The following is a 24,264-nucleotide window of genomic DNA, read 5'->3' on the forward strand; positions in this document are numbered from 1 at the left end:
CTACTTTCTCAACAACTGCCTTGAAACATTGCCAGATCACTGTCATTTACCAAAGCTTAGCTGCGATAAACAACAAGAAGTAGTCATTTATTATGTTCAGATGTTCCGAGTTTGGAATATTTGATGAGGTATTGTTCTCAAGTTTTCTTCTACCATAGTAAAATAATGTCCCAAAATCTTTTCTTTATGTCAGTGCCTTTATTTCTCATATTTTATAAATGCAACCACCTTGTTGAAAAATTAATTTTGATTATTCGAAAAGGAATGCATGTTACCCAGGTGTGTACACTTGAGAGGCACATCAAGAACACGGCAGCTAAACTGCGAGAGTTTCATTTGATCAGTACAGGTATTGTTCTTGCAGAATTTTCGCCAATTATAGACATTTCTTGGATTTGTTCTTAAGCTTTTTTGTTTTTGTTATGTATTCATTATAATTCTTATCAGCCGTATCCCAGCCAATAAAGAAAATGTACTTTCTCTGACCTGGTCCAATCGAGCATTTTTCTTAATAATAAAAGATTACACAAGATATGCTCGATTCTAGGTGTGCAGACAAGTCGATATCCCCCAGATAACACTCCCTAAAAGCTAGAACAGGAGCCTCAAGCAGGGTTACCCGTCCTTGTCTTTGGGACAATCATAAAGACTCAACACACAAGGATTTCTGTTGACTTACACAGTATTGATTCATACTTTAGTGCATTATATAAAACTGTTCTAACTGCACGTGAATCAAAGCAAGGTCACCTTGGGTTTTTATAATGGTAGCTATTTTTCTTTTTACCATAATACTTAATTCTGACATTTTTAACTCTTGACAAGTGCTGTCTGGAGGCTTATCCATAAATAATGCATTTACAATACCTAGTAAATAAACATGGGGCACAATCGTTAGCCCTGCTGGCAACTGGGCCTAATAGAGCTTTTACAGCAAAGGTGACTATTCAGCTAAATGCAGTGCTCACTGCTGGGAGGACATTTTCATTCATTAGCACAGTCACAAGCACTTAAAGCACTTTAAGGGATCCAAGATGGAGAGTAAAGATAGAAGGATGGAGCGGGTGAAAGGGTAAAAATATATAGAGATGGAGGGATGGAGGAATTACACCTATAATATTGAGCAATGTCTCTATTGTTGCAGGGTTTATTAGGCATTGTGGTGAATCAAGAAATGTGCCTCATAATGTTGTTAAAGGAAACCATGATGGTAATGGAAGACATCAGAAATATCACTGTCCATTAATATAGGCCGTTCCATGTCTGCTTGTTCTTGCCTAAAGGTCAATTTGGTTTTTAATTAACAATAATAGTATTAAGGCCTAATTTAATTTTGCTCAAGCAGTATTGTCTGAAGAAGATAATGTGTAATTTGTAACAAATTACATATAAAAAGTTTTAAGAAAATCACAAGAATCACAGGAAGATCTGGTAATATAGTTCAACTTGCTCAGAATGTCTGAAAGAAGTTCAAGCTAAGCTTCAATCAGTTTCTACATTACTTTAATTGGGTTTTCGAATTTGTTAGTAGGATTATTACAAGGAAAAGGTAATATTTTCTAGACTTTAGGTCATTGTGGTTATCTCCACAGAACCATCTTGACCCACCCAAAAAAATAATAGTAATAAAATCAAACAGAGGAAGAACGGTAGCAGATGGTGAAGAGTCTGAGGGCCTCTGTGAATCCTGATCAGACAAACACTGAACAGCAGAATGAGACACAACAGTCGATATGCTTAAAAAAAGTGTTATATTCATCATCTTTTGTTGCTTATGATACATTAGACACATCAACAAGAGATCGTTCTTCTATGTCCTTTAATTAGTTAATCCAGCCCTTTTCATTTCCAATAGTGTCCCTCTCCATAGACAAAGACACAAGATTATGATATCTCCAAGGTTGCTGTTAACTTCTTTGGGAGGCAGTTTGTAAGAGTCTGCCTCCCACCATTTTACAGTAATCACTGATCATCACCACAGAAGCTTCCTCGAGGGCTCTCGAGAACAGAGCAACTCTCAGTTCTCTCGGCACGGGGACGGCATGCTGAACTTCGTATGGCTCTTGTCTTCTGCTGGGTTCCCTGCACGAAAACTAATTTGCTTTAACAAGGGAGTGTATTTTGGTGCCCGAGATACAAGGCGCATGAGGCAGACCACGGTGCTATTATTAACAGGAGATTCAAACAGCTGTATGGCGGTCCGAAGCACCCTCTCCTCTCCGCGCTAACATACGGCCCTGAATTACAGGCTGCACTTGACCATTTAAATTACTGCAACAACCAGCCTTCAGCAGATGGGGCTCATTTCCATAATGTCCACTGTCGCCACCGAGAGCACTGATGATGCCGTTGCAAAAAATCCTTCCACAAATAACAAAACAGTCATTAAATTCAAACTAAACTTGAAAAAAAGGAATATTAGCACCATATATTAGATGCACAGAACTATTATTGCAATATATAAATTATGGTGTAGTGTAATACTTGGATTAACTTTAGATCTAAGTCTTTGCTCAATATGTAATAGCATCTATAGTAAACATGTAAACAAAGTAAATTAATCTCATTTTGAAGTGACCTAATCTGATCCTGAACAAATGTGGCAATTCCCTTATATTTATTTTCTTTACTTCCTTACCAATTTCTTTGGATTATCAGTAGAAAAAAATGTCTAAACTATCTGATTATATTTAAATATTAAAGTATGAATTTAAAAATATAATGTATTCAATAACACATTCTTTTTGTTTTTGACACCCCAAGAAAAAAACTATTTAGTACATCAGAACATTTTTGTCAGCATTTGATCCAACTATGAACTGGATATTTCTTAATTTTTGTGTGTGACATTATGCTACAGAAATGGAATGCTAATTTATTTTAAGATTTTTTTTTTTTGCTGATCATTTCTAGGTAGCCCCGGGTCTCTCGTATTAAAAACACACACACAACTGCCATCAAAATGACAAGTATTTGATGATGAGTAACTGAAGTTGTATATGGTCATTTGAATCAATTTTGAGAAACAATACATGAAATTTCAGCAAATAAATTGTGTTTATTTTTTCCCTGTGGAGCCTAGGCTGATTGCGCTCTCTGATAATATCTAAATAACAACACAAACAATCAGTCATCGGAGGGTGTGGCGGCATAATTATCTGGTGAGAGGTCTGTGATGCTCTGTTACAAAGATCGCCACATGCATACTTAAAAAAAGAAGTGGCAAATTATTTTTAGGCTAACAGAGGTCTAATTTATTCGTCTGATGAAGTGCTTAAGCTAAGAGCTCCCCAGACACTAAATGAGACACATGCGTTCCCAAGGGGGTTTAACATTTGATTGGATGTAGTTATATTACTACAGCCTTAATTAAGAAGGGGGATGTGTTTCAGAAGCTCTTTCAAATATTTGTTTTTCCGCCATACTCTTGATAGACTCCAGGCTGTAGGAGGGAAAGCCAAGAAGGGTGTAACGGGCGGAGATACGACAGAGAACTCACTATCTTATTACAGGAGAGGATTTCTTGTTCTCACTGTCACTGCTTGGTTTGAAATAAAAAATGAAAAAAAGAAAAAGTTGAACTAATTAGTCACATTAATCAGGTGAGATCTTCGAAAAGGTCCTGGGCTATTTGAAAGAAGTTACCTTTCATGTATGCTCAGAGTGAAAAGTGTTCTGTGTTGCAAAATAAAAAAGAGGTAATGTTCCTGGCATCAGGTCAGCACTCTGAGTTTTATAGTCAAAGAGTTTTTCTTGGCATGAAAGAGGACCACACTTATGCCGAAGTGTGCTGCCACACAGTCTTTGTCATATTGGAAGAGGTTCAGAACAAAGTGGAAATACTGTAGCGTCATTGAGCCCAACCTGTGTGAGCCTGACTAAGTGTGTGAGGTGGAGAGGAAAAAGAGAGCGGAGGCAGACAGTCGGTGAATATTTGGAAAGAGTGGGATTAGATGGTAGGAACATGGCCTTCCTAGACTCTCACTCCAAATCACACTCGCACAGGGAGACATACCATCTTGCTCTGTCTTTGTCATCTCCTCCAGCTTCTTTTGCTTCAGCGAGTCCACAACGTCTGCCAGGCTTCCTTTGCGGCGCTCCGGAGTCCCGAATGCTGATCCGCTCAGCATGTCACTCCGCTCCCGGGCCCCCTCCTCAGGTTTGTGTGGAGAAGTGGAATTGTTCCGGAAGGAGTACAGGGAACATACTTTATTGCTGTCAGGTTCCTATAAGACAAAAAAAAAAAAAGTCAGGAGAGCAGGTAAGAGGAGGGATGTGTGTTTAATGATAAGCCTGTTGCGCTACTGTCATAGCTTTTTGAGCTTTTAGACCGCTTTTTCATTCAAATGTCGTGATTGCTAAAGGTATTTGAGCGTTGGGATGATTTGGCGACGTCAAATGGCTCAACTCTGGCTTTTATGCACGAGCTTCTGATTTTCAACAGCACAATCTATTCTGGTAAATAAGACGTGACAAGTGAAAAATTGAGATGAAATGATGAGGTACCTTTTCATAGAGCCAATCCATAATCTGTTAAGGCTTTACTATTCATCTGCACTATCTATACAGTGAAACCTTCAAACTAAATTGCTGTTTGAGTGCATTTGTGTAAAGATGACTACTGTGTAATTTGCTCATTTTCTAGAAAAGGACTGTTCTTAGCTGAGTGCCTGAAGCATTCGTAAATCTGCATCCTGTCTCGGACTGTTGTTGTTTTTCTGTCCCACCTGTGCATGGTTTAGTATTTAACCGGGGGTTCCATCTCTGGCTGACTGGCTGAGTGCTCCCTGTGCACAAACAGACACGAAGAAAAGGGGGGAAAGAATGGGGGAGAATATTTTGGGAGTGCGTAATCGGCACACAGACCATGGCTGAGGCCTGCGTTTGACAGAAGGTAGTGTTAATTATGGTTTCTGGAGTCTGAGAAAGCAGAAGGTAGCTGTGCAGCCAGAAGTTGGAGCCTTTAACGGGGGAACAGTTATCTCTGATTTAAACTTTGGCCTGCATGCTGAAGAGAATAAACACAGCAGACATCTGTATCAAACACATGCTGCACATTTATCATAGAAAAGTGTGATAACATGGGATATTACAGCTGTTACTGAAGGATACAACATTGAAAGCCAGACAATCCCAAATAAAGACGGTCAGGAATGCAGAAAAATGGGCCATTATGTGCCAAAATCTCATCCCTGTGTGGTATGTCGAGCAAAGGAGCACAGGGCGGTTTGGTACCAAGCGGCAGAGTGGCACGGCCGTGGCACAGCACCTCCCAGGGCTGAGCTGAATGGCTATGCAGCCTAGCAGAGACAGTGGAGAGCGCTTGAGGGGAGTGGAGAAGTGCTGGGTTAATCAGCTGGCATGGGTTCAGGGCACAGCCCACACAGGCGCATGGCACTGCAATGGAGCCAGGTAATCAGCAAAGGCAACTCTTGTTCCTTCCACCTCAAGACTTCACCTCTCCTTTTTCTCATGCTCTCGCTGTAGCTCTCTGTTTTACCCTTCTCCTGTTTTGCTCATTTTGTCTCGTGCTGTTTTTTGTCTTTTCATTCTGGTATGTCTTAGTTTAATCCACGAACAGTAAAGACATAACAATAAAAGTGTCAAAATAAGGGGAAAGAAATTGTGAGAAGGTTTTATAACCGGGAACTAAAATGTATTCTTACCTTGAATAACCTCTGCAGATGATTTTTAAGTTCACTCCCTTAATATATTACAGAATAATGCCCAAGTTGTCCAAAATAAACAAAATCTGCAAAGCTGCATCCAACATCTATCAAAGACCAAAAACTCCCAACATAATGTTACGATCCGTACTTCTTTTTCTATTCCTTCTTCTTTCCTCAACATAGGAAGTACTATTGCTTCAGTGCTTCTGTGTTTTGGTATTGTCTCTGCTCTGACCTAACAAAATTTGAGTCTGCCTCAGTGGATGTTCGCTCATGCAGAGCCAGGTTCTGCTGGAGGTTTCTTACCGAGTTAAAAGGAAGTTTTTTCTCTTCATTGTCACCACATGCTTGCATGGGACGACAGATTGCCGTGAAGTCGACCACATCATGCAGTTGGCTGAGCTTCCATAGATGAGAAATGTTTTACCACTGACAGATACAACATCAACTGACTAATGACATTACGATGAAATTGCTCTGTGTGAAGCTATGTACCTGGATTGTGTTGGCATAAACATGAAATAATCTGAAGAGAATTTGAACTCTGTTTTCTGGGGACTCAAAGGATTCAAAAACTATGGCATGTAACAGTGAATTATATGAAATTTTCTGACACATGAATTTTATATAAACTAAACCATTAACAGCTATAGAAATTGTTCCCGAGTTAATTATCCTTCCTGTCCTGTTCACTTGCAATCATCATGAAGCTATGTCTGCTACAGGACCTATTCATGTATGTGTTGTGCTGCAATGCTGAGGAGGGTCTCAGCAGCCGGATGCAAAGTTACTTCAGAGGCCCTCTGGGTCTCTTTACCAGAGACCCGACTGTCACAGACAACCACCTGCCTCCTGCATCTACAGCCCACTAGTGTATCTGTTCTTCCTTGCTCTGCTCACATCAAAATTGCTCTACACTTAGAATGTACATGGTCCCCCGGGGCCTTGCTGTTTTCCTGCTGTGGATCTCCGAAAAGACATTTCTCTAACAGCAACAAAAACCAAGCATGCATATTGGGGTACAAAAGTTTACCTTTACACCTTATCTGACTTCATTCTGTAAGCCAACATTCAGAAAAGAGTATTGGATCATCTGTTTGACCCTCAAATAGTGACTCATAGTGTGGTGTTTTTCAAATATTCCCTTCTGAAGACAGCAGCTCTAAAGGTTCTATGGCATTAAGGAACCATAAGGCTGGTAAAATGCAGGATAAAGCTTCTTTGTGCAAGTTAGAAACAATGAAAGCCTTATCATTTTGTATTTGAAACCTCAGGGAGGGCATAAGCAGAGTAGTTTTCACTAGTAGGCATTTTCTTTAGTTCTCTTTTGCAAGGCTTTCCTTTTATGCTTAAATTCCCACCACAAAGGCATCAAAACTAGAAGTAAAAAGAGTTGAAACACTTTTTGAGATACATAGAAAACTTACTTTTCACTTCTAAAAATTCACTGGATCTTTTCAGGCACTCAGGTATGAGATTTTTCTCTTGTTATTTCTAAAGGGAATGTCTTTGTGATTTCACACTTCAACATATCAGTGGATTTCAGTGCAAACACAGTTTATTGCTATTCATTTTTAACATTGACAGAAGCAAAGGTGATTCTTTTTTTCCCCCAACTATCACAGCTAATGTCAAACAAGGTGCTAATGGCTCAGTGTGTTTCTTTTTTTTCCAGCTATTTTATCCATAGAAAGATTTTTTTTTTCAGAGGACTGCAATAGATTGAAATTTTGCAGTGTGTTGTGTGCATGTCTTACCATGCGCTGCTGTGCTGACACCAGGCTGTCCCAGTCACTCTCTGGTGGCACGCTGCTGAGCGGCTGCATTTCATCGGGGGCTTTGCCGTGGAGCAAACTGTGCAGGGGCAGCTGAGGTGTGCCATGGGCCTCTGCGCTTTCATCTTTCTCCCATGACAAGTGCTCCTGACTCATAGCATCGTCACCGTCAACCACAGATGCAAAAGGTGATGTGGCTTGCTTAGAAGACATGACTCTGCTGCAGGGCAACAAAACAAAAGTAGAGAAAAAAACCTGAAATTCTGTCACAAACTCCAATTCCCGAATATCACCCGTCCCTATGCGTGTTGCTGGTCTGTTCTGCATGTTTTTTGTTTTTGTTTCGATTTGTTCTCCTCGTTAGTACAGTGCTGAGAATCCCTCCCTGTCATGCGGGAGACCGGGGTTCGATTCCCCGACGGGCAGTGAAGTTTGTTTCAGGTCCCCCTTGAAAATGAGATCTAGATCTCAATGGGGTTTACCTGATTAAATAAGGAATAATAAAAAAAATAATGAATAATAAAATGTCATCGAGTCCCTGATCTAGTTCAGTTCAGATGGATGACTTGATATTCATTTGGAATCATGTGCTTTGGATCTGCCCTAAACTCTAACAGAAGGTCAGCCAATAAGTAGGACCGCATCCCCATAAGAAGTGAAAAATCAGATTTTTTAAAACAAATTTTCTAAGGTATTTTTAAAGGAACGATTTATTTTCTTACCTTTCTTTTTCATGCACTGTCTGACTAATCTTCCACTTGGTTTTGTCCTTCAAACATCTTTAATTTTCCTTGTTTGAGGTGATTTTACTTTGAAGCAATCAGACAACCCAAACAGCCAATTTTATTTAGAATGAAAGTACCCTTAATAAAACAGAAGCTGGGAACTATTCAAAAATCCGATGCGTGCTTTCATGAATATCACAGTGAAAGACATACTTGACAAATCAGGTGGAAAGAAAACAAATTTTAATTTTAATTTATGTCGGCTTTTTACAACCCAGCCTTTTTTCTGTTTGAGTGTTTTTACTATTCACACAACCAGTTCCATTTTTTTTTCACAATTAATGAGGTCACACTCATGCTGTATGTTACAATGAATGAGATTAAACACTGTGCAAGAAAATCTAATTATGCATTTGACAATCAATTAAAAAGGGAATAATGTGGCCTTCCTGTGTTATAAAGTGCAGAAAGGAAGATGGATAATATTTAGTTTTTAATAATATAATTCTCCAGTTTTGCTTGTTTTATTTAATTATTAATTTATGTATTTTCAGTTGCAGGATATATAGACTAATATAAACTATTCAAAACTCAATATTGCAATGTTAAGCAGACAGGTATTTTAATATTTGAGTGACATAGGAAGTGGAATATAGATTTAGTGGTATGGATTCACAGGTCTTTGTTTTAATGGTATTTTTCAAAGATTCTTGAAATACTTTACATTTTGTCACATTACATCTATGAAGCCTCCTGTGATTGACAAACACAGAATTGTGCACAAGTATGACAAAATAATGAATGACAATAAATGAATTACTTATGAAAATCTAAAAGGTGTTGTGTGCAAATGTATTCTGCCCCCTGAGTCAATTATTTCCAGAATCAACTTCTCTTGCAGTGACAGCGATACGGTTTTAGGGTATAACTCTACCCTTAAGTAACCTGAATTTCTACCCATTTCTTTCACAAAAAAGCTTAAGAGCAGTCAGACTGAATGAAGAGTGAACCTAAGTATTCCCACTGATTTTGCTTTGCTTTAAACTTTTCCATTGTAGCTCTGGACATATATTTTAGGTTGTTCTGCTGAAAGGTGAACAAGTATTTTTTTAGTGGTATTATTTTACCACAAAAATATTCTCGAACAAATTTTCTTCAACAATAACCCTGTATCTAGCTTTGTCTCTTTTTAAACTACCCCTGTAAGTTTTCCTGCTCCCAAAGCATGATGCTGCCACCACCATTTCTTATAGTGGGAATGGTCTTAGTTTTCCATCACACTTAGCAATTTGCATTTGTGAAAAAAATATTGTCAGTCTTATCAGACCAGAGCACCTACTCACACATTTCCCCCAAATCTCTATATGGCCAGCAGAAAACATGCTCTGCAGCTACACAATCATATGTTACATTCTGTTGGACTATCATAAAAACATGGCGATTAAACTCATCGATGTTAGAGATTACTACATGACAGGATGTAAAAAAGCTCAAGGGGAACTGGCATATTTGCAATACCCTACTAGTCATAAAACCAAGTATTTCTCATGATAAACTTCATCACTGATCACCATCTGCCCTGTTCTCCTGCTCTATCCACAGGGGTCAGTGTGACAGCACTTTACTTCCACTCTTAACTTACTAGTAGAGCATAGGGAGGGGGGTGTAGAGGGGACACTCAAGGCTGAAGCAGAGCATGGTGCTGTGGTGTCCTTGCACTCTCTTGAAAGCCAAGCATTACAAGACAAGCAAAGATATGCTCTATGTAAGAACAGATATTTTACTAATAAGGACTTAAGGTCTGATGGTTCTTGGTCTTACTCACTGACACATGAGATCTTTTATCTATGCCCACATTAAGAGGAATTACTATCACAATTTGTTGGCATGCCAATGGGCTAAAAACATATAATGGACTGAATAGCAAAACAAGAAACTAGAAGCAGAGCAATACAAATATTTCATAATGGAACAGGAATATCTGAAGTTCCCAAAGAAATTGTGTTTGGAGCCAACCTTTTTGATTAGCAGACCTGAGCTCGTCTCTGTCTCCCGTCTTTCAGCCTCCGCGCTCAGATGTGTCGTTGGCTGTATTTTTAGTGGAACTTAGCCTTCAATTTTAATCAGCCATTAAATTGTTTCCTGCAATTATATCTGATCGAATCGTAGCTCAAAACTGTGTGCTGTTAATTGAAAATCAAGAGTCAGAGCAAAGTTTAGCGCACGTGTTTAACAGTAGGTGGAATGGGGGTTCACGTGTGTGAGTGGTGGGAGCGGGCCGATCACGTAGGATCCAGCATATTTTTTATTCATGCACCCAAAAAGCTTGAGCCTGAAGCGAAACAAGCACCTCGTCTTCAATGGAGTGTGAGCGCGAAACAAAGCACTGCTTTTGTATTACACAGTAAATCAAGTGGTATTATTTTACCACTAAAATATTCAGTCTCTGAGGCACTTTTACTTTGGTCTCCAGCCATCAGTCAAACTGCTGAGGCGTGAGCAAGGGAAGACGATAGACAGGGAGCAAAGAAGAGAGGGAGCAGTGGAGACTCCATGCTCCTGTAACATGTGTCTACAGCAATCTTGTTAAAGAATGCAACAGATCTGCAGCAGGCTCCATAACAGTATTTGTCAGCAGGAGTTAATAATTTATTAGCAGCGCTGGGAGGGCTGCGCTCAGGCAGCTAAAGAGTGGGGAGAAATCCTTCTGCCCCACCCCCATCTTCTGACAAGCCCCATACAATACTACCTCATATTATTGAAGAGGAAAAGGGGAAGAGTGGCAATAATTCTCTGAAAATATCTTAGGGCAAGCGTACAGTATTTTCCTCCTCTTCTTTAGAGTGGGGATCACAAGGCTCTGAGATCTAAAGGGGTACGTGTGCAGTAGATCGGTGCTGACACAACAAAGACTTTGGATGAGGTGGAAAAAAGAAAAAGGGTAGAATTCATTTTAATGTGGTAAAGCATGTAGAAACTGATCGTATGTTTTGATGGAACAGGTCTATTATCTCTGTTGGCTTCCATGCACGCAAAATAAAATTAGCAAAACAGCCCTGTTTGAACAACTGCACTGTATTCTTCAAATAGCCCCATATACATTAATTATTCAAATATAAAGGAAATAGGATTATACTTTCACACACCAGAACCGAAAATGTGTACAGTTGATAAATTAGATCCAAATTATATTAAGCAATAGGCGTGATTTTCCTTAAAGACAAAGCCTCGGTCACTTTGAAGACCTGTGGCAGCGATGAGACAGGGTCAGATAAAGAAGCAGCATGGTCTATATATAGCTGACAATATTGCGCACATTTGAAGGATTAGGACTTAAGTTCTCTAGCCACAGGCTCATGTGGCCTGGAATGCTTTGAGTCATGAATTGTTCCCCGAGATAATGTTTCATCATCGTGCAAAACAGCCTCTGCCTAATTGGTAAGTATTAGAGGGGTGCTGTGCGCCGCTCATCTCAGGGGTCTTGTGACTGCTGGGCCATGTGTCCCCAGCTATCCCATTTCCTCTTTCATCATAAAAGGGTCTGGCCTGCTTTCGCCTGCCGTATCTGCTCTTTCACACTGTTTACCTTTTATAGACAATGGTGATAAGTAACCCCACACCGTCCCTCCTCCACCATCACTACTACCCCCTCTTCCCACCCACTGGTCTGGTTTAGTGCTGCCGTGGATCTTCGGGCTTTGATTGGGAAAAAAAGGTTTGCAAGAATAGAACAGAGAATAGAATAAATAGATATAAATAATTTATATAAAATAAAGAAAATTTGAACAGGAAAGGTGAATAACTGGAAATAAACGGTATAATTGTACACAAATAAACTCGTGTCCCTAATAATAGGACACAAAGAAGAGAGAGATAAATTGTTTTAAAAGTTATAAATTTTTGTTCATTCAGTTCAAAAAGCAGAACAAGCATTCAGGCAAAATAAAAATTAAGATCCACTTAACAAACTTGCAACCAATCCCAAATTGTTGAAATTAATTGGAGACAAAGTTGTGATTAAAAAAAAACAAAACAAAACAAAATGAAGGATGCAGCCCATATAAACAGAGATAAATTAAGTGAAACTTTCATCAGATGATGACAGTGTGATTCTTTTGTCACACTTTTAAAAAAACCATTAACATAATCTGAAAGAAACCCATAAAAATATGTTTAGAAAACTTATTCAGAAAGGTTCATTTTCTTGTTTATTTACTCTGTTAATCTTTTTTTTTAACATTATGAAAATGTGCATAAGTGTTTTTATAGAAACATGAATCCTTTTCATACTCTCCATAAACCAAGCTGAACACTTTCAATAAAACTAATAATGATTTAAAATCATTCTTACTGTCATGCAAGTAAAATCAAATTACACGCAGAAACTAGTGCTGGGACTCTGTGTGTATGCATGTGGGCGTGTGCGTGAGAGAGAAAAAAAAGTGGGAAAAAAAAGTCATCTATGTGTTTCCCTTCAGGGGTTCCTCGTGTTCTAACAGGTGTCATGGTTGGGTTCCTCTGGGTTCTTCACCTGCCATAATGAGATATAACTACCTGACAGCTCCCAGCTGGAGGAGCACTGACACAGAATCCACCGTTTAGCACAATTAAATTATCACCCTCCATTGTAATTGTGCCATGCTGTGCAGCAGCCAGGTTTCTTGGATACATAATCAGCCCTTAATGTGGGCCCTATGTTGTGTGCACCGTCTTCCATTCATGGAAATGTGCATGTTTGCACATACTTGCTTGTTGCATAATGCCTGCCGTTTTAAAACGAGCTGAATGAAAAGAAAAAATATATATTCTTTTTTTGCCAGACAGAATACTTACATAAAGATTTAAAAGTTAGGCTCAGAAATTGCTAATTTTCCCCTCCAACTGCCGTACAGAGACGGCAGAATTGTCTAAATGAATTTGTTTAAATTGTTGCTCCATTATTGTTGACCTTCCCCTGCAAAAAGTCAACTCAATTACGGTGGCACTTCATCTTCACTTCACATTCTCTCCTGATACCTTCTCCATTAGAAACCGCTGCCGTTGCCACAGTTAAAATCCACACTCAAATGATAGCCACCCAGAGCAAATTAAGCAAGCCACCTGAAGTGCACACTTTACATATTGAGCAGAGCATTGATAATTACTTTGCAGGGGAAATTATTTGCAATAATATGTTGCTAGAGGAGCTTCCTTACAGCTCACTTTAAACACTCGCGCAGCTGCCGTGACAGCGTGGTTGGTATCCTTGCCCCCCCCCAAGGCAAAGAGTGATGCAGGTGTGAGAGTGCTTAAAAGTCTCTGTCTGTCTAATCGGGAAGGGTCGATGAGCACTCACAGGCTCAATCCCTCCGCCTCCTTCTCCTCCTCTTTCAGTCCCCCGTGCCATCGGCAATTTTTTTCTGATCCCAGAATACAAGCTCAGACCTTGATGGCATAACAGCCTCTCAGTTCTGCAGGACACACACAAGTTTACTCATGCGTATGCTCTCGGACATGAAAAATGGGAATGCAAAAAAAAAAAAAAAAAAAATTGTTAATGGCCTTTTCTCAGCACAGATGACTAGCTGGAGGAGGATGCATTAAGGTGAAATGAATACAATATGCTCACAAAGTATTGTGTTCTTTTCTCCTCTCTTTGGGCCTGTTTACTATCAAAGTTTTTTGTACTGCTACTGCAGCACTTGAGCAAATCTTACAGAGAGACAAGCCATCAAGTAACATAACTGAATTTGATGAGCAACAGTGGAGCTTTGCGGTTTCCCTCGTGGTTGACAGTAAGTTATGAGCCCTTTGTGAGCGGCAGAAGGAAAACAGAGACTGGTATTTGGCAGGAACTCAATAATAAAGAAATCTTCTGTTCATGCAACCTGAACTATTTTGATGGAAACAATTGAGAATTGTTTAAGGAAAGAAAAAGAAACAGTGACAGATGACATATAGAGCAGGGCGCCATTTCTGTAAAAATCTTAAACAAAGCTCCATTTAGATGAGGCCCATTCTGGCATTTGCAAGTTTCTCAGTGCAGTAAAGAATGCACTTAAAATGTGGAGTAATATCTGGCACAGCTGCCAAAGAAATAATGGAAAGGCTCACACACAAGTGGCAGGATGCGGTTTTTCCAAATGTTGTATGCTTCACAATTCCAATTAAAAAAGTTTATTTTCTGTTGTCTTTCTGCCTTTTTTATTGTTAGAAATAAAGACATTGCCTTTCGTGTTACTCATAATCTCATACTGATTTAGATTATAGGCTGAAAATGTAAACCTTATTTTGCTTTGGCTGAAATTGTGTTCGCTAAAAAAACTGACATTTATTAGTGTAGTTTTACAGTCGCACAGAAGAGAACTGGCCTTTTCACACCCTTTTTTACTTTTTCACATTTGTCACATTAAAGTCAGAAACTTAACATGTATTTAGATTTTACAGACATAATACAAAGTAATGCATCATCGCAAAATACAACCAATAAAATCATAAAAAGTTGTGTTTTTAATCCACCAAATTAATACTTAGTGGAACAATTTTTCACCATCATTTTATCACATCTGGAGATTTAAATGTTTGCCCATTTACAAAATAGTTCAGGTTCAACAATGCTACAGTTTTGTTTTGCTGAGAAAATCTTGTGTTCAGGCAGTGTTAATCCAAAATATTCAACTGCGATCTGTGAGCAGACCACATTCCTGCATGTTTCTTACATCCCTTTAATAGGCTTAATTTAACTTATTATTAGCTTATTTAGCTTTATTTCTACAACAGTCTTTCTTCTCGTAATTATTTCATAAAGGCTGAAACAAATATTTTTGTTGTCAAAATATTTGTGTTGTCCCCACTAAGCAGTGGATCTCTGTAGTTCTGCCAAGTTACTATGAACCTCTAAACTGCTTCTCTGATTAACATTCTTTTCATAATAATTTATGAAGACAATGCTTCCTTGGTAGGTCAATTTCAGATAATAGAGCAGTGTTATATGAAATGTCCAAAGTTGGGATATTTTTTAAAACCTAACCTTGACTTAAAACACAGCCTTATCCTGAAGCTGTATGGATTTAATGTTCTCTGACAAATCTCTGAGGCTTTTGCAAAACAACTGCTTTATACAGAGAGTGTTTTTTTATTATTATTTTATGCAATTGGTTGCATTAATTTTTTTTAGCTGTATCAAATTAAAGAAGGTGGATGATGACAAAGGTAAATCACGCTTTAATATTTTTTACTTGGAACATTTTGGACGCTGTGTCTGAGTTTTATTCCACTCTACAATTATTTTCTGCCTGTCACTGTCTGTAGAGGTATTGTTTTAACTTGACAAAATATAGGGATTTGAGGAGAGTCTGCACACTTCAGCAAGGACTGTACCTTTTATACAAGCCTTTTTATTCCCCTTCTTTGTCTGAAGGTCTCTGGATATTAGAAGAACTGGGTTATAGTTGGGCTGAGTAACCACCTTTCATGTGACACATCAATTGGAAAATCAAAACAGGGGTAGTTCATTTGCTCCACCCAGATGAGGCCATCTACTGTAGCTGTGCCATGATGAATAGGGGTCAGGCAAGCCACACCTCAAAGATTTATGATTAAGGCTTATTATGTTGGGAAAACTGACATTGATTGCTGATTTAAACTGCTGAAACCAATTAATTTGCTGGGGCTGAATAGAAAGCATGGTCAACAGTGTGTGTCATTCTGACAGGTTGGATAGGATGAAGCCAAATGAATGGCTGGTGCCTGGCTCTGTTTGGAGGTGGTTAAAACCTACAACGTGTGATTGACAGCCAAAACAGAAAGAGAGAGAGATTCAGAGGAAAAACTCTCAACAGGAAAAAGAAAAGGGTAGATATGACGGAGGGAAAAAAAAACCCAGAAGCTTCGGCCACTGATCTGGGTAATTGCCTAAAAATTTGCTTCACCACAAAGACATGTACATGGTGCTGTTCTAGCAATGCTGAAATGGTTTCATTCACGGTGTGGCACGGAGAAAACCCAAGTAAATGAATGTGAAACATGGCTCTAATATAATCAGAGAGCTGACAGACATGGTCGAACAGAAAAATGTGCTGCATTTCCACGCTGAGGAATTGGGTACTGTACTGGATTAAATGCTGACTGAAACACGAAATGTCTCACCAGTGGCTTCGACGCCTTTCTGCCTTCATCCAGAGCAAACACCATTAAAACTGTACCTAACAGAGTCTATTACTAATGTGTTTTTAGGCCATTTTACTCTCAGCTGTATGTTATTTTTTCTGTGGTTGTAGGCAGTAGCGTGTGTTTACTGATACCTTCCACTTTGTGTTGGTTTCGCAGTTCTTTTGTAGGCTTGCTCAGACAACACAAGCGCCATGACAGGGTTCCAAAATGAAATCATTAACTAAATTGCTTTCTTAAAAAGCCACAAGTGTGCAGCAGGATTTGTGTGTGTTTGGCTGCGGGCCACGGGCCTCTGGTTCTCAGGCAGTAGTGCCCTGGCTCTGTTGTGGTTTCTTGCCACCACAGTCATTATGCTCAGCCTCAGCTGAGCACAATGCAGTGATGCAGCGCGCTTCGCCTCACTCCCTGGGATAAAAGTAAAGTCATTTGAATAAGAACAGGAATTTACTTTGTATATGAAAAATTCACATCACAAGAAGGCAATAAAAATGCAAAGAACACCAAGGGAAAAAATAAAATGTGCGTACAGAAACACTAATTTCATAGATATTATGCAACAATCTTTCAGAAAAGGTTGCTAATCTGCCTGAGATAGGTTTCAATAAACAAAGCAAATAGAAAGGAGAGCAGATAGTGAGTGAAGGACAGACAAATATTTGATAAGAAGATAGAGGCTGCAGCTAAGCTGTGTAGAAAGGTAGCTGAGGACTCAACGGACACACACACACATGCCTAAGCACAAACCCCGGCTGTCTATCTGCACTGACCTAAAGGTAGCAGATGTGTATTTCACAGCCTGTGGAGTGTGTAACCATTCTGCAAACAATAGATGGGACTCGACAAAGGTCGCCACACTTGCAACACACTTTTTACAGTAAGAGGCAGGACAGTTTCAGTGGTCACTTAGTAAATAATTTACCTTGTTTTACTGCAGAACTCTAAGGGATTTTTGCAGAAATTTAGAAGTTAGTTTGGACAGAAAAGTCTGATTTATTTATATTCCTAGCACATTTGTTTTTTCAGATGGAAAATAAGACCGGCATCACTCAGATGTTAATAAAACATTGTCAAAAAAAGTTGTCCTCAAAATAAAAAGAAGTTTTTATTTACATTATGTTTAAAAATGCAGTGTTTTCAATGAAACATCAAAACAAAATGAAACATCTTTATTGTTATTACAGCAATTTATTAGGCCTGGACTGCGTTTTGAACGTTTCTGCTGGTATTTTTATGACTTTTAGTGATGAACTTGATCTTTGAGGCCACAAGACCTCCTTACTGTCACGCTGGTCTTCAGCTTCCTACACAGATTGTTTATTAAATTGTGATGAAAAATTTAAGTTAACAAACAAAAATAAAAAGGCTTGTATAAACCTGCCAGGGATATGACTAATTCTGATCTTGTATATTCTTTTAGTGCATCTGCAATTAGTCAGTTCCTATGTGCAAATATACATCTTTATATATAGTTATTTAAAGTTGGCAAAAGCAGCATTTACTGTTAAATAGAACTGAAAACTTTGACAGAAAAAAGAATCGAGTAAATAAATATCAATTAAGTCATCCACTTTATGGTTTCACATTGAGAACTCATTATGAGATTTAAAGCAGACATTTATTTATTTGTTTGCATGATTACGCGCTGTGAACTCTGTTGTGCAGCTTCTATGCAATTTGTAAATCTTCTTCTCAAGTATTAGCCAGGCATATCAACTATAAATGGCAGCCACGTGACTAAAGCATAAATTAAAAATACAAGACATAGTTCTATGTGAATCTTAGCCAAAGAAATCCCCAAAGCGTTACTTTTTGTGTAAAATGTATCTTTTTTTGGAACTGTCGAGGAGCAAGTAATAAATCCAAAGTCTTTAGAAAGCTAGATTTGGCCAGCTAGATTTGCTGTCTTTAGACAGAAAATATATATATATATATATATATATATATATATATATATATATATATATATATATATATATATATATATATATATATATATATATATTGTCTTATTTGCTTGCAAGCCAGGTTTTCAGGGAAGCGCTCTAAAAGCTATCAAAAGTTTAAGAGTTTCCCACATCCTCCTCTTGTGGGTGTGCCTGTAAAGTGCTTCACTCCCTCTTCTGAGAACCTCCATGGAATTGCATCATGGGATGGCGAGTATGATGGTAGCAATATACTGTAACATGGGGGAAATACCTAATTTTGGTTGATTCATAAACACCTTGTGAACTGACTGGTCTCAGACAAGTCTGTGCTTTGCTGGATTTTGGGTCTGAGGTGACCCAAAATCCGGCACACACAGGTACACACAGTTTATGGTCATTTTTCTTTTATTTCGTGCTTACGTTAGCCCTCTCTCATTATGAGAGTGGGTCTTCATCAGAGGCCCTTGTTTGGTACAGTTAGAGTTGATGCGATATGAACTGCACACCAAGAGTCAGCAGCGATCTGCATATTCAATAACTTCCGTAATTATATGCGCAATTCATCAGATGGGATGTGATTGCAGGGGAAGTGGAATAGAGTGGAATAGAGAGGAGCAGAGAGGTCTGATTCCTGGAGGACTAAAAGTCTAATCACAAAACTAACATGATAATTGAAATCTAAATTGAAAGGCTTTGCTCTCAGGGAGCATATGTCAGACATGGTGTGTAGAGGAGTTAGTGAGAGTGCAACAGAGGAAGAGAGCGCGGTGGGAAATATTTAAGTTAAATATGCCAAAAACACCATGAACAGAAAGTAGTAAAAATATTTTTTTTAAATATTAAAATCTTCAAATATTCACCTAGCAACTCTTCTCTCTCTCTCTCTCTCTCTCTCTCTCTCTCTCTCTCTCTCTCTCTCTCTCTCGCTCCATATATATAATATATATATATATAGAGATATATATAGATATAAGAATCGACTATATATATAATACTCTATCTATAGATATATAATATCATCTAGAGATATCATATAGATAATATCATACATCTATCTACATCATAATCTATCTCAATCTCATTATTATATAGCTTATATAGAACTCTACTCCTCTATCTCTATTCTCATTATATAGATACATATATATAAATATATAAATATATATAAATATATATCTATAATATATATATATATATATATATAATATTTATATATATTAATATATATATCTATATATATATAATATATATATATAATAATTTGTTTGCCTATTGTTTGAGGGTCTCAAATTATAATTTTTTTTATTTATTTGTTTATTGCAGCACTTGTTTGATAAAAGACAAAACCATCATACTGTTGATCAGAAAGATCCTGTTTACATGACTCTGGCAAAAAAAAATTTCATCCGTCTTGTCTTACATTTAACACAACGAACAATATGTTAGTGAGCATGTTTGAGTTTTTAAATTAATAAGTTATTTTAACCTTCTTTCTTTATTATTTGGGACCCAAAAAGGCTTTTATGTTGGCAAAAGACATAATCTCACCAGGTCATTTTACTAGAGACATTTTGTCTTCAGCTTTATCTCATACGCTTTGTCCTACTTCTTTTACTTTTCCCCCCTTTGTCTGCTGGATGTCCTGAGCAGAGGATTCATATTCATCTCTCAATAACATTTAATTAGTTATGCCAAATTCATTAACCTGTGCTGCTGTTCAGCTGGCCTTGGTCATAAATTTGCTTAATGTGAGCAGACGCTTTGCAGCTGTAATAAGGGACATTAAACTTAAAGAGAAGCACACACACTGTCCCTATCTAGTCATGGATCATTCAAACTTGTGTTTTAGAACAGCAGCATTCCTGTATGAGATACTTTAACAGGTTTTTCTATGAATCTCTACAATTTTTTAAATTTATGCCTACGTTTACAGCAATCCATTACTTATTCGGAAAAATTGTTCAACAGTAATTATGAGTTAAGATTAATCTTGATCTTGTGTTTCAAATTATTTTTGTTTGTCAGGTTTCAGCATATGGGACATGACTGGGAAATCAATGCAGCTTTGATAGCTTTTCTCTGCCCAGCTGGTCATTTTAAGCAGTAATAAATGCACAAAATAAGGTACTATTGTTAAAACAAAATAAATAGACAACCTTCACTGTCCTAGGTTAACACATTGACTTTCCTGTGGTTCTCTATCCCCCAGAGGTCTCGCCTAACAACTCCCACCAAAGAGCCTATTAGACCTGAATCCCACTTTGCTGTTAAAAAGGGTCCTGTCCTTTCAGCACACTCACTTCCCTGCTTTCTGTTTTTCATGGCATAGGTGGTAGAGGAACACAAGTTCATTGTTCCCTCGCAGATGGAAGTTGGAGTTACCAGGGTAACGGCTCTAATCCTCTCCTTTTTTTTTTACCATTTCTTTCATATTAACAGTCCATCGAGAGCTACCTTTTAAGTCACAGGCAAGGAGTGCTTGCTTACCCACTTTTAATTAGCCATGACTCTGTTTGCCAGGAGACAGCATGATGAGCTAATCGAAATTTACAAAATAATGACGCACTGCAAGAGGCTACTTCTTCCTCCTGCGTCCCGCTCCAAGAATAACAATAATGAGGCCATTATGGAGGATTGCACTTTAAAAAGGCTGTGCTGCCACCAAAACAGAGGACATAATTGTTCTAGTGTTTTCCATACAATCAACAACCCATTGTGGACTGACTTCAGAACGAGCAGAGCAAAGAATGGGTGTCATAATGATTGGTCTGTGCTGCCTTCAAGATGCTGTACAAAGTGCCCAGTGAGCTAGATAGACTACTGATTTTCTTGTGGATGAAGGCAACTGTCTGGTTTTGTATGAAAAATGTCTTTTTTGTGTGTGTATTGCCATTTATTGTGTGTGCGTTCCCCAGGCTATATCTAAGAACCCACCCCCAATTCATGCGATAAGATGAGAAGAACCTCAAAACAGTTGGAGAGATTAACCACATATGCACAGCTCCGTTTATGTTTTGCAGAGGGTCTAATAAAAGTGTCTGTGTTTCTAAAATAAAATAAAAAACTGATTGTACTCATCAGCATACATTCAAAAAGTCAGCGTAGTTCAATCAGGCATGTCAGCTGAGCGTTAACTATGTCAGGATGGCTCAGTTTGAAAACCGCATGCCTGCACTCCAAACTAACTCCTTTACAGAGCAGTTTAGGCCATCCTGAAATTAAAAAAGATCAACAGAGACAAAAAAAAATATTTAAAAAAAAGTTTCACATCCAATCTCGCAGGTGGAGAGCACGCTGCGGTTGCACAAACATGGCTCTGCAGCTATTTGTTGAGCTCCATTGTAATAGGGGAGAGGAGAAAACGGGGCTTGAGGGCAGAAGGAATGCTAAGTGGGCCCCTTAGTCTAGTCAACCTTCAGTGGGTTTCATTTATCTTCATCTTGTTAGGCTAAATTAATTAACAATCTCAATGTTACACACTTTCTCCTTTCATTACATCAAATAATGGCGAAAATGTAGAGGGAGGTCCTGCCCACTGGGAGTACACTGAGACTGAAGATCTCTCTGTCTGCCTGTTTCCCTCTCTCTCTGTTTCTCTCTCTCTTTCAGTCATTATCTCTCTGTCTTTCTGTTCACATATCTGCGCTTAGTTCCTTCCTGTTTCTCTCTTTTGCTCACTCTCATTTTCCCTCTCACTTTTTTGACTGCGCAAACAAAAAGCTGATAAATACGTTGCCTAGACATAAAAAATTGATCTAAGGTGAAATCAACAAAGAGCAGCTAAGGAGACTGAATGACAAGTCGTATGCAGTAAGACAGAAAACTTTTGGCTCAGTTCAGAGAATTTTTAAAACACTATTTACTAAAACCAGACACAGAGACAAAAGCTTGAGATTTGGGCTTAAAATGAAGACTCAAACTGTTTGAATTCCCAGTGTTCGCCACAATAACTGTGTAACAGGTTTCGTGTTTATTAAAAATGAAAGTGGTTTCATTTAGAGCCTCCAAAACTAATGCCAACTCAAAACCAACCTCATGACTCAACACATTAATGAAAGAAGGAGCATCTGTGATGAGGTACTAGAGCATAAAAAGTCAAAAAAGACCAATCCGCTCTGGAGAAGATTTGTATGTGTGATACTGCTTAGAGAACTCACTTTAACCTAACTTTGTTTTTAGAATAAAGAAACTAGGATTCTTTAATGGAGAACGGTGCTTATCCACCTCTGCTTCTTTTCATTTCACCCCTGGCCTCAAAGCCCACTTCCCACTCCAGGACACAAGTCTTATCAAAGCAAAAAGGGCTAACCCTGAAGCAAAGCCTGCCTTTAATCTTGGCCCGATTGTCTGGGCCTCAATCAGTGTGCATAATATCTTTCTGCTGCTGCCTTTAATTAAAACTGACATTGACAGAAGGGTGTGCATTAGAGGTGCAATGAGGCATTGAAAAAAACTGAAAAACCTGTCACATATATTGGGAGAAAAAGGTAAGAAGCATTCGGTGAAGGATCTAATTTTTCTTTTTTTAAAATACTATCTCGTGTTAATTGTTCAAAATGTATGACACCGCTCATCTTTTTGGTTGCCCATTAAACTGGTTTCAACAGATGCTGAGAGATCCACTTTGTAGGATTGCTACAAAAGCAGAAATGAGAAATGGTAGCGCGCATTCAAAAATAAAACAAGTTTATTTCTGAATAACCATCAGCTACACCCCACCAAAGAAATTGGTGTCGTTTATATTGTACATTTTTCAGTTTGTATTTTACCTTTTAAATGCGGAAACTGTAAATAAAGTTAGAATGTGATAATATAAACAATTAAAGGTAAGTGATAAGTTGCTTTTTCTCTTGTGCAACAGAATTTAGATTAAAAGGTTTGCTTAGTTCATAGATTTGCATGTGTTAAAAAAACGTCCTTGTAAAGTTAACTCAAACAGGATGATTTTGCTAAGAGTTTATTCCTCTTTTGGTGAAATGCTAAAATAAAATAGCTCCCCCCCCACCCTCTTTTAAGGTAATAAATGTGAGATTCCATCTCTTTGAAAAAATAAAAACAATTTCAAATAGGCAAGACATTTTCCTATTGAATTCCTGAAGGACGCTTTGATGAGCAAGAGTAATGGTATCAAATTGTCCTTTCTTTTTAAAATGCCCCCAACCGTTCTGAGGGAGAAAAAAAATGCTGTTAATTTAATCAAATAAGTGACCTTTTGAAAAAGAAATCAAAGAGGATTCATTAGCTTTAGTAAAGTTTGGCTGACAGCAGCTTTGAAAGGCAGATGCTGCTGTGGCTTTTAATGAGCCAGCCCTAATTAGGGAGCAACACTGGAGCCTAGAGAAGGTGGTTGACTAGGAAAGGAGCCAATGGTAAATAAGCTTGCTTATTTACTTCCACTGTGTGTAATGACAGCACACATTTTTAATTAGAATCCCAGGATGTGTAAAGGCAAAAAAAAAAAAAATGCAAATCTTTACATTAGGGTGAAGACAAACACAGGATGGAAGGGGAAACAAGAGTACATCACAAGACTGATTTGCCAGTGATTGCCTCAACCAGCCAGCCCTGATAAGGGTGTTTAGCAAGGCAGGGGCAGATGAGGAGAGTGGTCAGACAAGAGCATGCAGTATGAAGACACAGAGAGCCTGACCTGCAGGCTGTTAAAACTGTGAAATGAGTGGAGGCAAGGGGTGGGGCGAGCTCATGTGTATGTGACCGTCAAGTTGTTGATGTGTGCTTTCAGTCTGACTCAAGGCTGTAAGGGTGAGCATGCTTCACAACTACGCAACACATGAACTCGACTGTAACAGACAGCTTGGGTAAATATGCAAGAATCTATGTTGGACAGTCTTTCAAATGTACAAACACATGCGCACACACAAACATGTGCACACACACACACAAGGGGTAAAGTCCACAGCTAACAATGTGCCAGAGAGATTAACCCCCCAACGTGTGCCTGCCACACCACCCTTGCCCGACCTGTGATCCTAGATGGCAACAACGGAAATGAAACTAA

The 24,264-nt window shown here is 38.4% G+C and overlaps 1 protein-coding gene across 4 annotated transcripts in view; it reads right to left on the reverse strand.

Moving 5' to 3' along the window:
* The window catches only part of sox6 (SRY-box 6), a 138,854-nt gene that overhangs the window by 84,353 nt on the left and 30,237 nt on the right, over positions 1 to 24,264 (reverse strand). For all 4 annotated transcript variants that reach the window (XM_023332188.1, XM_023332190.1, XM_023332189.1 and 1 more), the window contains 2 exons: positions 7,427 to 7,664; positions 4,016 to 4,226 (listed from right to left, as the gene is read on the reverse strand). In XM_023332188.1, the coding sequence (XP_023187956.1) occupies positions 4,016 to 4,226; positions 7,427 to 7,664 (449 nt within the window). The remainder of the gene's footprint in view (positions 1 to 4,015; positions 4,227 to 7,426; positions 7,665 to 24,264) is intronic.

The sequence above is a fragment of the Xiphophorus maculatus genome, chromosome 4 (assembly GCF_002775205.1).
Source record: "Xiphophorus maculatus strain JP 163 A chromosome 4, X_maculatus-5.0-male, whole genome shotgun sequence".
NCBI classification, from domain to species: domain Eukaryota; kingdom Metazoa; phylum Chordata; class Actinopteri; order Cyprinodontiformes; family Poeciliidae; genus Xiphophorus; species Xiphophorus maculatus.